At 45.9% G+C, this 12,930-nt stretch overlaps 1 protein-coding gene across 1 annotated transcript in view; it reads right to left on the minus strand.

Annotated features, from left to right (window-relative positions):
• The window catches only part of LOC310854801 (limbic system-associated membrane protein-like), a 243,186-nt gene that overhangs the window by 50,273 nt on the left and 179,983 nt on the right, over window positions 1-12,930 (minus strand). Inside the window, exons 2-3 of the mRNA XM_083759487.1 lie at window positions 8,964-9,108; window positions 8,131-8,218 (exon numbers count right to left, since the gene is read on the minus strand). Coding sequence (XP_083615613.1) covers window positions 8,131-8,218; window positions 8,964-9,108 — 233 coding nt within the window. The remainder of the gene's footprint in view (window positions 1-8,130; window positions 8,219-8,963; window positions 9,109-12,930) is intronic.

The following is a 12,930-nucleotide window of genomic DNA, read 5'->3' on the forward strand; positions in this document are numbered from 1 at the left end:
ATTTCGTCAACAGATAAACACTAGACTAAAATGTTAGGAAGGGACTAGTGGACAACAGATCCAGTGTAAGTCATTTTACACTTGGTTGCATGCTGAAAATAGCTGATCTACAAGCTCACAACGCGTCGATCGGCTATTTTCAGCAAGTGTAAAAACACTCATTACGACGGCATCAAGGCCCGCCAAAACACATTTTAGTCATTTTAATCACCTGTAGATTTAGTCGACTAAAATCTTATGACATTTAGTCGACTAAAACTAGACTAACACTAAGACATTTCCAGGTGACTAAAATGTGACTAAAACTAAATGGAGTTTCAGTCCAAAAAAAAAATCGAAATTTTCTGCCAAAAACAACACTGGTATAGTGGAGTTACAGCAGAAGAGAGGATATTCTTCTATGCACCCCCGCCTCCTCCATGTGTCTCTTGATCCACACACTGCTTCTCTGTCATCCAACAAACTGCTATCTGCCCACTCAGATAACACATTCTGACCGGAGATCAGATTCTAAAAAATGTCTTCTACATCCTGACAGTTTTCTGAAAAAGCTATGTTTCTATGTCAGTGCAGGTTCTTCGATTTTTCCAAAAATAGCAGACCTACAAGCTCGTAGCGCTTGTAGATCTGCTATTTTTCAATAGCTAAAAGCATAATATAATGCACATAACACCAAAAAGGGGTTCCCGAACAAAATGGGATAAAGCAGAAGAAAGAAAAAACTATTCTACTGCTGTGTGCATGAGTGCACTGACACACCTACACACAGCGACGTTACACGGTGTAGAGGCCAGATTTATGGAGGATGCTCACAGCTCTCAGTGTCTCTGCCCGACAGGGACAAATGCAGAGGGATTTGGCAGAAGGCAGCAGGGGATGAAATTTCAAAAGGCGCTGGGGCGGATTTTTTTTTGTTTTTGTTACTACTACTACCCAGATTTAGCCCATTCTGGGCGGGAACCCCTTTTGGTGTTAGCATTATGTAATGCTTTAGCTATTGAAAAATAGCAGATCTACAAGCTCATAGCGCGCCACCGAGTGGCGCGCTACGAGCTTGTAGGTCTGCTATTTTTTGAAGAATCGTGAAAAGTGACATGAAAGTGTTTGAGAACGACTGACATAGAAACATAGCTTTTTCAAGAAAACAGTCAGGATTTAGAAAATAAATAGCAGAATCGCAAGGTCGAAATGGGTTAGAGGAATATCTAATTTTAAATTACGTAACACCATAATCTAGGATTATACTAAAAACATTACTCCACAAACATGAACAATAATTGCGTATGGGAAATATATGTCAAATAATATATATAATATATATGGCAAATAACTGCATATAACTGCAAAAATGGAGGAAAATAGGCCAAAAAAGGTACCGCACATAACCGCAAAAGTTCCGGCAAGTTCTGGCACCTTTAGAGAGCAACTACTGTAACTGCAGAATGGTCGTTGCAGCAAGAGGCAACCGCCGCATAGCCAATACAACGATGAATGCGCTCCCCTGAGCTCTCATTTGTCACAGCTAATGTGACAGTTATAGCCAAACATTGATTCTGTTGCTTTCTCCCTGCTATGTTGAACTCCATGCGGTCTCCCCATAAGGCCCATATCTCTGCTGTTATCATTGTATAGCCTATAGCCTATCTCTGCTGAACGCCATGCTGTGAGGGTGAAACCTCTTCCATGCTGTGAGGGTGAAACCTCTTCCATGCTGTGAGGGTGAAACCTCTTCCATGCTGTGAGGGTGAAACCTCTTCCATGCTGTGAGGGTGACACCTCTTCCATGCTGTGAGGGTGAAACCTCTTCCTTTAGCTTCTGCTCAGCGTAGACTTGGAAGTTGTGAGGGCATCAAACAGGGTTAGTTCAGATTGGTGGACTTAAAGCTGTAGGAAATCAATATAATGGTTGAAAAGTATTAATTGAGAGTCCCGTGGTGGGAGTTCTAGTCTGGTTTTGGTAAACGGGGCCACTCATTAAAAATAAATGAATCCACAAAAATAGCGTCATTTGTTATTTTATGTTGGCCTATTTCTACCATATAGAGCGACTTTCGTTCAACTTTGACCCCTCTGTCACATGAAGCTATATATATTATTATTTTTGCTGCTGCTGGCGTAGTGATACTGGACATAAAAATAGTTCCATGTGACAGAGAGTCAAACAGGTCAACGATACAAATTAAGCTAGTTTTTTTCCCGCATAAAGCCCTGACTGACAGGGTCCATTTTTGTGTGTTAACAATCGTGAAAAACTGTAACAAAGCTGGCGATTTTCCATTAGAAAGTAACAGGGAGTGGGACCACACTTGGAAAAAACAACAGGATTAGACAAAGTAAATGTTGCAAGGATCAGATTCTAAAAATGTCTTCTACATCCAGACAGTTTTCTGAAAAAGCTATGTTTCTATGTCAGTCGTTCTTCGATTTTTCAAAAATAGCAGACCTACAAGCTCGTAGCGCGCCACTCGGTGGCGCGTTATGAGCTTGTAGATCTGCTATTTTTCAATAGCTAAAGCATAACATGATGCTAACACCAAAAGGGGTTAAAGCAGTGGACTCTCATGTCTCACCAAGTGGCAGCAGGCTCACCACACATGACAGGTTATAATAACTAAAGGCCACCATTCATTCAGTTTAGATTGAACATGGAAAATCCATTGAAGTGTGTGTGGCCCCCCGGGACCCAGTGCCTCCCTGCTTGACAACTCAGCATCAAGGGTTGGATTGGGGGTAAGTCCCTGCGACATACTAGCGTCATGTCCAGGGGGTGTACTTGTACATCAAGCTGCCTCACGCTACAGAAACAGACTTTACTGGACACTCAAGACTATAGTGTGTGCGTGTGCGTGTGTGTGTGTGTGTGTGTGTGTGTGTGTGTGTGTGTGTGAGAGTGAGAGTGCATGTGTGCGACTGCACGTGCTTGCGTGTGTGCGTATGCGTGCGAGCGAGCGCGTGCGTGTGTGCGTCTTTGTTTCATTATAATACAGTTACCAAGCCCTTCCAACACCAGCTTTGCAAAGCTTTTCTTTAAGAAACAATCACACTCGAGTGACGTGTCCCAGATTTTGGGGGCCATGTTGATGTCATGTCTGTGGATCTACTGTCTTACCAACAAACAAACATTACAATCAGCAAATCAATCATTGACGTTAATCATAATATTGACACAAAAAACACAAGCTGATTGGATGAAAATGTCTGTTTTACTAAAAAAGCTAGAGAGACAGAGAGCTAGTCTATAGCAATGATTACTATAACAAGATATAGCTTGATGATTGATTGATGACTATGATTGCTATAACAATAACGAGCTTTAACTTTTCAACACAAAACATTTTGTTTTAAACATAAAATAACATTTTCAGCACCATTTTAGGCGGGGACCCCTTTTGGTGTTAGCATTACATTATGCTTTAGCTATTGAAAAATAGCAGACCTACAAGCTCATAGCGCGCCACCGAGTGGCGCGCTACGAGCTTCTAGGTCTGCTATTTTTGAAAAATCAAAGAACGACTGACATAGAAACATAGCTTTTTCAGATAACTGTCATTTTCAAACAGACATTTTTATAGAATCTGATCTCAGGTCAGAATGGGAACTACACTCTTCCTTTGTAGGGACAGTGATAGTGTCTCTGTGATGTTCTCCAGGGTATTTTATCCTCATATCCTGTCTGTGTAAAAAGGTTTCATGGCGCTGGGTCACAGCCCAGCACACAGTACACACCCCCCAGCTCCCACAACACTACATTAAATGAATACCACTGCCCTAAACAAAGTCAATAGCGTGATGCATGGTGCAATGGCCGTATTCAGATGGGAATCGCGGGTTCAATGGCCTGGGCTTCGGGCCAGGGCTTTTTCTGCCTCCAAACCTAGGTAGGTAGCCTACATTATTTTCTGTTCTTTTGGTACTGGAAACGTCGGTTTATTCTCTCTAGTTCTGTTTCAGCTATATTGCTGATCATGTGTAGGACACTGCGGTGTCATGTGAAGCTTAACAGTTTGACTCCCTAAAACGCGTAACCCGCATTTTTAATCAAATATCCTACGCTGCCGAGGTTGTTTTATTACCTTTAGAGCATAAGCTGAATTATTTGGGCTTTTGATCCGTGAAAATCCGGCGAAAAAAGTTTCCTCCGTTTGTTATGAACGATCGCACCACCCGCCATCTTGGTGCGCCACAAGACCGCCCCACAAGACCCTCCTCCATGAGGCGTTGTAGTCCGTTCATTTGCATTGGCCTCAATTTCCCAGAAGCCCTAGCAGCCCACAGCATGTGTTGATTTCCGGTTTCGTCATCAAAACAAAACCATCTCGTCTCCAGCTCCAAAGACGGAGTTTCTTTTTAATTATTACAATACGGCGGATTAAACACATAAAACAAAAGGCGGGAATGTCGTAGTAAGCGCCATCAAACCCTGGATTAAACAATTAGCGCCCGTCAAACTGTAAAGGGCTATACGATTAAGAAAACACAATCTTGTTTTATGCCACACCATTCATTAATGTTATATTAGACCATCAGCATCATCACAAACTCATCATCATCATCATTTTTCGACCGCGGTCGAGATCGTGGATTTCACAATATTACGCCAGACTTCCCGGTCCTTCATTGCCATCCCCAGTTCCTGCTTTGATGCCTGTGTCCCTAGCAATGACATCATGTGTCCCTAGCAATGACATCAGGCAACGACAGTTTTCTACCTCTGGTCTGCTTTGAGGCAGGACTCCAGAGAAGAAGGGAAGATATAACCTCATTGTCAGCTCTGTAGCAGTGGCCGGCAAACTGTGTTCTTCTGGATCGGACCAGTGAAGAAACACAGGGAAGGTTGCCGTATATTAGATCAGTCGATGGGTGGCTCTTCCAAGACAGATTGTGTGCTCTCATTAGAAGGCGGGTGTAAAGTGCCATCCAACCGTTTCTCTAGTTTCTTTGAAAGTGTCCATGTCTTGGAGCCATAGAGTAGAATCGGCTCGACGGTCGTCCTAAATATTCTTTACTTTGAACATCTTACTAAGCTGGGATGACCAGATCTTATGCATGTCATTGCAGGCTGACCAGGCCATACCCTTCCTAGTTTGAAAGTCCTTTTGCGAAGAAGATAATAAATAATGAACCCAAATACTTTATAGTCATCAACCTGTTTCAGAGGAGTGTTTTTATAATGTGGTTATTGTTGGATTTGCATATATTTACGTATTCAGTTTTCGTCTCATTGAGATAAAGACCAACACGGTTGGAGGCCTGCTCAAGAGACTGAAGGAGAGCCTGAGCGTATTCCAATGATTGACTGATAAGCACGACTGATAAGCGCGATCACAAACTACTCCCCCTCCCTGTCTTTTTGCACACATCTTATTCTACCTCATTGTACAAGGTAATGTCCATCTCACTGATTCTACCTCATTGTACAAGGTAATGTCCATCTCACTGATTCTCAACCTTTTTCTCTTTATTAAGGACCCCTAGTTTCATATGCATTATTAGGCCACAGACCCCCAGTTTTTCACAATTGTTAACACACGTTTTTCACAACCTAACGGCATTCTCAAAACTGCACACACACACAACTGAAAACCTCACACACAAAATGCTAAACCCTGACACTCCTTTTCCACGATGACTCTTTGCCATCAAATCTCTTAACTGTTTCCAAAATGGACCTTGTGTTTTCATTTGGTACACACAGCCTTATTTTCTAATGACACACACATACCATTCATTGAGTACACACAACTAAGCATTGGCTACACACAAAAAATATATATTTATTTTTAACTGTAAACCAGCCTGCTCAAAGCCGGCTCTGTGGGTTCCGTTCATATACCTTCTCCCTCCAAGCTGAACAGAACTCCTCAATAGGATTCAGGAAAGGAGAATAAGGTGGAAGGAATAGAACAGAAACATGTTCTAATGATGCCATCATCAACTGTGTAGTGGCTGAGATTGGGTTGGACCCTCAAACCATGATTGAGCACATGGTCAACCACAGTTGCCCGAATATCATTAGATATGACCGTTCTCCTTCTTCTTTCTCCTCTTCCTCCTTTTCCTCTTCCTCTCCCTCCTCCTCCTCCTCCTCTTCCTCTCCCTCCTCCTCCTCCTCTTCCTCTTCCTCTCCCTCTTCCTCTCCCTCCTCAAGGAGGACAAGGAGAAGGAGGAGGAGGAAGAGGAGGACAAGGAGAAGGAGGAGGAGGAGGAGGAGGGAGAGGAGGACAAGGCGGAGGAGGAGGGAGAGGAGGACAAGGAGAAGGAGGAGGAGGAGGAAGAGGAGGACAAGGAGAAGGAGGAGGAGGAAGAGGAGGACAAGGAGAAGGAGGAGGAGGAGGGAGAGGAGGACAAGGCGGAGGAGGAGGGAGAGGAGGACAAGGAGAAGGAGGAGGAAGAGAAAGAGGAGGACAAGGAGGAGGAGGAGGAGGAAGAGGAGGACAAGGAGAAGGAGGAGGAGGGAGAGGAGGACAAGGACAAGGCGGAGGAGGAGGGAGAGGAGGACAAGGAGAAGGAGGAGAAGGAGGAAGAGGAGGACAAGGAGAAGGAGGAGAAGGAGGAAGAGGAGGACAAGGAGAAGGAGGAGAAGGAGGAAGAGGAGGACAAGGAGAAGGAGGAGGAGGAGGGAGAGGAGGACAAGGAGAAGGAGGAGAAGGAGGAAGAGGAGGACAAGGAGAAGGAGGAGAAGGAGGAAGAGGAGGACAAGGAGAAGGAGGAGAAGGAGGAAGAGGAGGACAAGGAGAAGGAGGAGGAGGAGGAGGGAGAGGAGGACAAGGAGAAGGAGGAGAAGGAGGAAGAGGAGGACAAGGAGAAGGAGGAGAAGGAGGAAGGAGGACAAGGAGAAGGAGGAGGAGGACAAGGAGAAGGAGGAGAAGGAGGAAGAGGAGGACAAGGAGAAGGAGGAGGGAGAGGAGGACAAGGAGAAGGAGGAGAAGGAGGAAGAGGAGGACAAGGAGAAGGAGGAGGAGGAGGGAGAGGAGGACAAGGAGAAGGAGGAGGAGGAGGAAGAGGAGGACAAGGAGAAGGAGGAGAAGGAGGAGGGAGAGGAGGACAAGGAGAAGGAGAAGGAGGAGGGAGAGGAAGAGGGAGAGGAAGAGGAGGAGGAGGAGGGAGAGGAAGAGGAAGAGGAAGAGGAAGAGGAGGAGGAGGAGGGAGAGGAAGAGGAAAAGGAGGAAGAGGAGAAAGAAGAAGGAGAACGGTCATATCTAATGATATTCGGGCAACTGTGGTTGACCATGTGCTCAATCATGGTTTGAGGGTCCAACCCAATCTCAGCCACTACACAGTTGATGATGGCATCATTAGAACATGTTTCTGTTCTATTCCTTCCACCTTATTCTCCTTTCCTGAATCCTATTGAGGAGTTCTGTTCAGCTTGGAGGGAGAAGGTATATGAACGGAACCCACAGAGCCGGCTTTGAGCAGGCTGGTTTACAGTTAAAAATAAATATATATTTTTTGTGTGTAGCCAATGCTTAGTTGTGTGTACTCAATGAATGGTATGTGTGTGTCATTAGAAAATAAGGCTGGCCCAGGCCGTAGCGTAACGGTCTGGGCACCGGACTGGTAATCCAGTCGCAGTGTGCCGCGGGTTCGACTCCCGGACCCGACACGGCCTTTACTGCATGTCATCCCCCATCTCTCTCCCGTTTCCTGTCAGCCTACTGTCTGTCCCTTCAAAAATCAATAAAAGGCGTAAGCCGCAAAAAAATATCTTAAAAAAAAAAAAAAAAAAAAAGAAAATAAGGCTGTGTGTACCAAATGAAAACACAAGGTCCATTTTGGAAACAGTTAAGAGATTTGATGGCAAAGAGTCATCGTGGAAAAGGAGTGTCAGGGTTTAGCATTTTGTGTGTGAGGTTTTCAGTTGTGTGTGTGTGCAGTTTTGAGAATGCCGTTAGGTTGTGAAAAACGTGTGTTAACAATTGTGAAAAACTGGGGGTCTGTGGCCTAATAATGCATATGAAACTAGGGGTCCTTAATAAAGAGAAAAAGGTTGGGAATCAGTGAGATGGACATTACCTTGTACAATGAGGTAGAATCAGTGAGATGGACATTACCTTGTACAATGAGGTAGAATCAGTGAGATGGACATTACCTTGTACAATGAGGTAGAATCAGTGAGATGGACATTACCTTGTACAATGAGGTAGATCTGCGAGGTCTTAGGATGCTGTTTGGTCTGTATGGTACATGTGTAGGAGCCTTCATCATATACATTCACCTAGAGAGGAGAGGAGAGGAGAGGAGAGGAGAGGAGAGGAGAGGAGAGGAGAGGAGAGGAGAGGAGAGGAGAGGAGAGGAGAGGAGAGATCAGTACACCGTTTGTCATTTCCGTTTAAATTATGTTCATTATGTATCATCCTTTAGCTGCTCAGAAGACATTCAAGTCTTTAGCATTCCTAGTTTTTTCATATAGTTGTGGGCTCGAGCAGCGAGTCCACTGTGGTTATGGTAATGTACATTGGGTGCTCAGATCCGTGAACCAATGGGATCCAATCCACCGCCTGTTTTTGACCGGCACCTGTCCCTCTAGAACAGGGGTTTTCAACAGGTGGTCCGTGGACCACTGGTGGTCCCTGGAAGACCATTCATTTAGTAATGTAGGATTTGTTGATTTTTTTAAAATGTCTTTGTTTCCACTAGTTGAGAAACAGTGAAGTGAATGACCTGGTGACCTATGATGATGATGATGATGATGACCGTCCATGTGGTCATTTACTGACAAATTGGAGGTCAAGAAATTCAACAGAAAAAGGGAGTTATCATCTCAAGAGCGGGAAGCGCAGCGGATTGTCTGGTTGAGTCATTATTATTGGGAAATTATACTTAGTCAGTGGACAATTGGTTGAGAAACAGTGGAATGTATACACATGGGATGCATAGCAAGTGTTACAAAAGCATTAATCTTAGCCCTTACCACATATCCCCACCCAACACATGTACTGCCGTACCGTAGCCTACTGTACCTTCTGTATGCGCAGACTGTACTCCAGCTGTCCTTTAGTGACCAGGTCCACTCGGGGGTCCAGGGACCACTTGTCCTGACCCGTGAAGATGATGTTGGATCGGTTGAGCCACGCCACCTTGGACACCTTGTCGTCCACATAACACCTGGTGACACACAGAGAGGACAGAGAGGTGAGGAATACTAGTTGTAATAATGAATTGCATTTTTATAGCGCTTTTCCAAGTGCTCAAAGCGCTTTACAACGGTTCATTCATTCATACATTGGGAGGTGAAGCGGCGAACAGTCGACGCCAGCGTCCTCACTTCCCACATTCACACACAGACGGTGGCGAGCTCACACCGACCGACTCATTGGAGGCAGTGTGGGGTTCAGTGTCTCATTGGAGGCAGGGTGGGGTTCAGTGTCTCATTGGAGGCAGTGTGGGGTTCAGTGTCTCATTGGAGGCAGTGTGGGGTTCAGTGTCTCATTGGAGGCAGGGTGGGGTTCAGTGTCTCATTGGAGACAGGGTGGGGTTCAGTGTCTCATTGGAGGCAGGGTGGGGTTCAGTGTCTCATTGGAGGCAGGGTGGGGTTCAGTGTCTCATTGGAGGCAGGGTGGGGTTCAGTGTCTCATTGGAGGCAGGGTGGGGTTCAGTGTCTCATTGGAGGCAGGGTGGGGTTCAGTGTCTCATTGGAGACAGGGTGGGGTTCAGTGTCTCATTGGAGGCAGTGTGGGGTTCAGTGTCTCATTGGAGACAGGGTGGGGTTCAGTGTCTCATTGGAGACAGGGTGGGGTTCAGTGTCTCATTGGAGGCAGGGTGGGGTTCAGTGTCTCATTGGAGGCAGGGTGGGGTCAGTGTCTCATTGGAGACAGGGTGGGGTTCAGTGTCTCATTGGAGGCAGGGTGGGGTTCAGTGTCTCATTGGAGACAGGGTGGGGTCAGTGTCTCATTGGAGGCAGGTTGGGGTTCAGTGTCTCATTGGAGGCAGGGTGGGGTTCAGTGTCTCATTGGAGGCAGGGTGGGGTCAGTGTCTCATTGGAGGCAGGGTGGGGTTCAGTGACACTTCCACATGTGGACAGGAGGAGGAGCCGGGAATCGAACCGCCGACCCATGGATCATTGGACGACCTGCTCTACCTCCTGAGACACAGTCGCCCTGTTCTCATGCAGTGTAGAGAACCGTCACTAAACACAGAGTTAAACCGTAGCCAATGAAGACAGAGACGAAGTAAGATGAGGGAGGGCAGAATCCATTTCTTCCGACCGACGGTCGGTCGCTTTAGCACTGTCGCTCCGTCGCGACGCACCGTCGAACGGTCCTATTTCGGTCCGTCGGTCCGTCGTTTCGTCGGTCGGTCGGTCTGTGGCTCCGTCGCTCCGTCGCTCCGTCGCTCCGTCGCTCCGTGGCTCCGTCGCTCCGTCGCTCCGTCGGTCGGTCCGTTTTTGCGTCGCGACGGACCGACGGTCGCAGGTTTAGGGTGGATGGATTCTGCCCTTGCTGCCCAAATGGTAACTCTGTCATTTCTCTACCGTTTTGGACGGGGGTGGGCTCTTTGGAATCGTGTGGCCCCCCTGGAGGTTTCTATGGGGGTCTCGAGGTTCGGGGACCCCTGGGGACCCCCAGGGACCCCCAAATGGTAATGTCACCTGTGGACACTAACTGTAATTGTCTCGCTGTCTCGCTGCTGCGCTGCGCCGCACAGACAGCAGCTTGTGTGTAACATGTGCGTTCGTGCCGTGTTGCTGGTATATTATTATTATTATATTTTTTGCGCCGCCGCGTTGTCTCGCTGCTGCGCTGCACAGACAGCAGCTTGTGTGTAACATGTGCGTTCGTGTAAATGTTCGTGTAAATGTTTTAGGTCGGCCGGTCGGTGATTTGGTCTGTCCTTCATATATTTTTTTTTCTGCTCTCGTTGGACTTAACTTTAAAAGTCCAATGGAACACCTCTTTGTAACGGGTCGCTGTAGTATAGTGGTCTAATTCCTCGCCTCTCTATTCTTTTTTGCTGAGGACGCTGGTTCAATTCCCGCTCGCGGCAGACCAAAATTATTATATTTTAGACAGACACACAGACAGACAGACAGACTGCCTGTCTGCCTGCCTGTCTGCCTGCCTAATGTATTGTAAATAATGTATTCATTCCATACGGCAATTTCTTTTTAATATAAAAACTTTTGTCTTTCGCGCGATTCGAACCAGCGTCGTCAGCACCAAAACATTGAGAGGCGAGTGATTAAACCGCTAGACTACAGCGGCCATACGTTACAAAGAAGTGTTTCATTGGACTTATAAAGACAATAGCACCCAGCTGCAGTCTCGCAAGGGGAGGGACCGGAAGTGCTTTTATTTCCGGCTTCCACGTGCACAAGCGCACATACACGCACGCGAAATATAATGCAATATGTAATAATCAGCTCATACATTATAAAGACATTATTGCATTATGAAGTTTTATTACAGTATGAGTCGCCTATGTGGAGGTTCTTAATGTAACACATTATTACATTATAGAAAAATCTATTAAGTTATGTGCTCGTCTTTTAATTACATTATGAGCTGATTATTACATTATGAGGTCAGATGTAGAGTTGCTGGCCGCCTCAGCTCCATATATGGAGATCTAGGTGATGATCCAGTCTTTTCAATGTATGGCTATCCAGGGTTTGATGAGGACAGTGTCGGGATCTTATATCATATGGAAACGGCCATATATGGTGGTGTGACGTGTCATGAGGCGTGACCATATATGGAGGCATGACACGAGGCGTGACATGACACACTTACTGACGGGAAATGCAGGTTTTCATAGTAAATTAAATGCATATGGTCGTGTGTCTGTGGTCTATGGTCTGGACATGGTGTGTGTGGGACAGGGGTACGGGGTTATAGCAACTTATTACATTACTTAAATGCCTTGATATCATTATGTTATAATCGACCATATAGGCCTAGCCTATTATTGCATATCATTTTATTATTGTTAGATTTGCATTTCTTCAAATATGCACACTTATACCACCAACTAATAAGCTTTCAATTAAAATATTACCTACAACAAACTACTTCAAACTTTTCCAAACCGACCATGTAATTATGTTTAAGCACAGATGGTACTATATACACCCGGCATTTAAGCGCGCACCAGCAAGTGCGTGTCGTGCACGCGCATTATATTTCGCGTGCGTGTATGTGCGCTTGTGCACGTGGAAGCCGGAAATAAAAGCACTTCCGGTCCCTCCCCTTGCGAGACTGCAGCTGGGTGCTATTGTCTTTATAAGTCCAATGAAACACTTCTTTGTAACGTATGGCCGCTGTAGTCTAGCGGTTTAATCACTCGCCTCTCAATGTTTTGGTGCTGACGACGCTGGTTCGAATCGCGCGAAAGACAAAAGTTTTTATATTAAAAAAAAATAGCCGTATGGAATGAATACATTATTTACAATACATTAGGCAGGCAGACAGGCAGGCAGACAGGCAGTCTGTCTGTCTGTCTGTGTGTCTGTCTAAAATATAATAATTTTGGTCTGCCGCGAGCGGGAATTGAACCAGCGTCCTCAGCAAAAAAGAATAGAGAGGCGAGGAATTAGACCACTATACTACAGCGACCCGTTACAAAGAGGTGTTCCATTGGACTTTTAAAGTTAAGTCCAACGAGAGCAGAAAAAAAAATATATGAAGGACAGACCAAATCACCGACCGGCCGACCTAAAACATTTACACGAACATTTACACGAACGCACATGTTACACACAAGCTGCTGTCTGTGCAGCGCAGCAGCGAGACAACGCGGCGGCGCAAAAAATATAATAATAATAATATACCAGCAACACGGCACGAACGCACATGTTACACACAAGCTGCTGTCTGTGCGGCGCAGCGCAGCAGCGAGACAGCGAGACAATTACAGTTAGTGTCCACAGGTGACATTACCATTTGGGGGTCCCTGGGGGTCCCCAGGGGTCCCCGAACCTCGAGACCCCCA

This window comes from Protomyctophum parallelum, assembly GCF_964188405.1.
Source record: "Protomyctophum parallelum genome assembly, chromosome: 2".
In the NCBI taxonomy this organism is placed as follows: domain Eukaryota; kingdom Metazoa; phylum Chordata; class Actinopteri; order Myctophiformes; family Myctophidae; genus Protomyctophum; species Protomyctophum parallelum.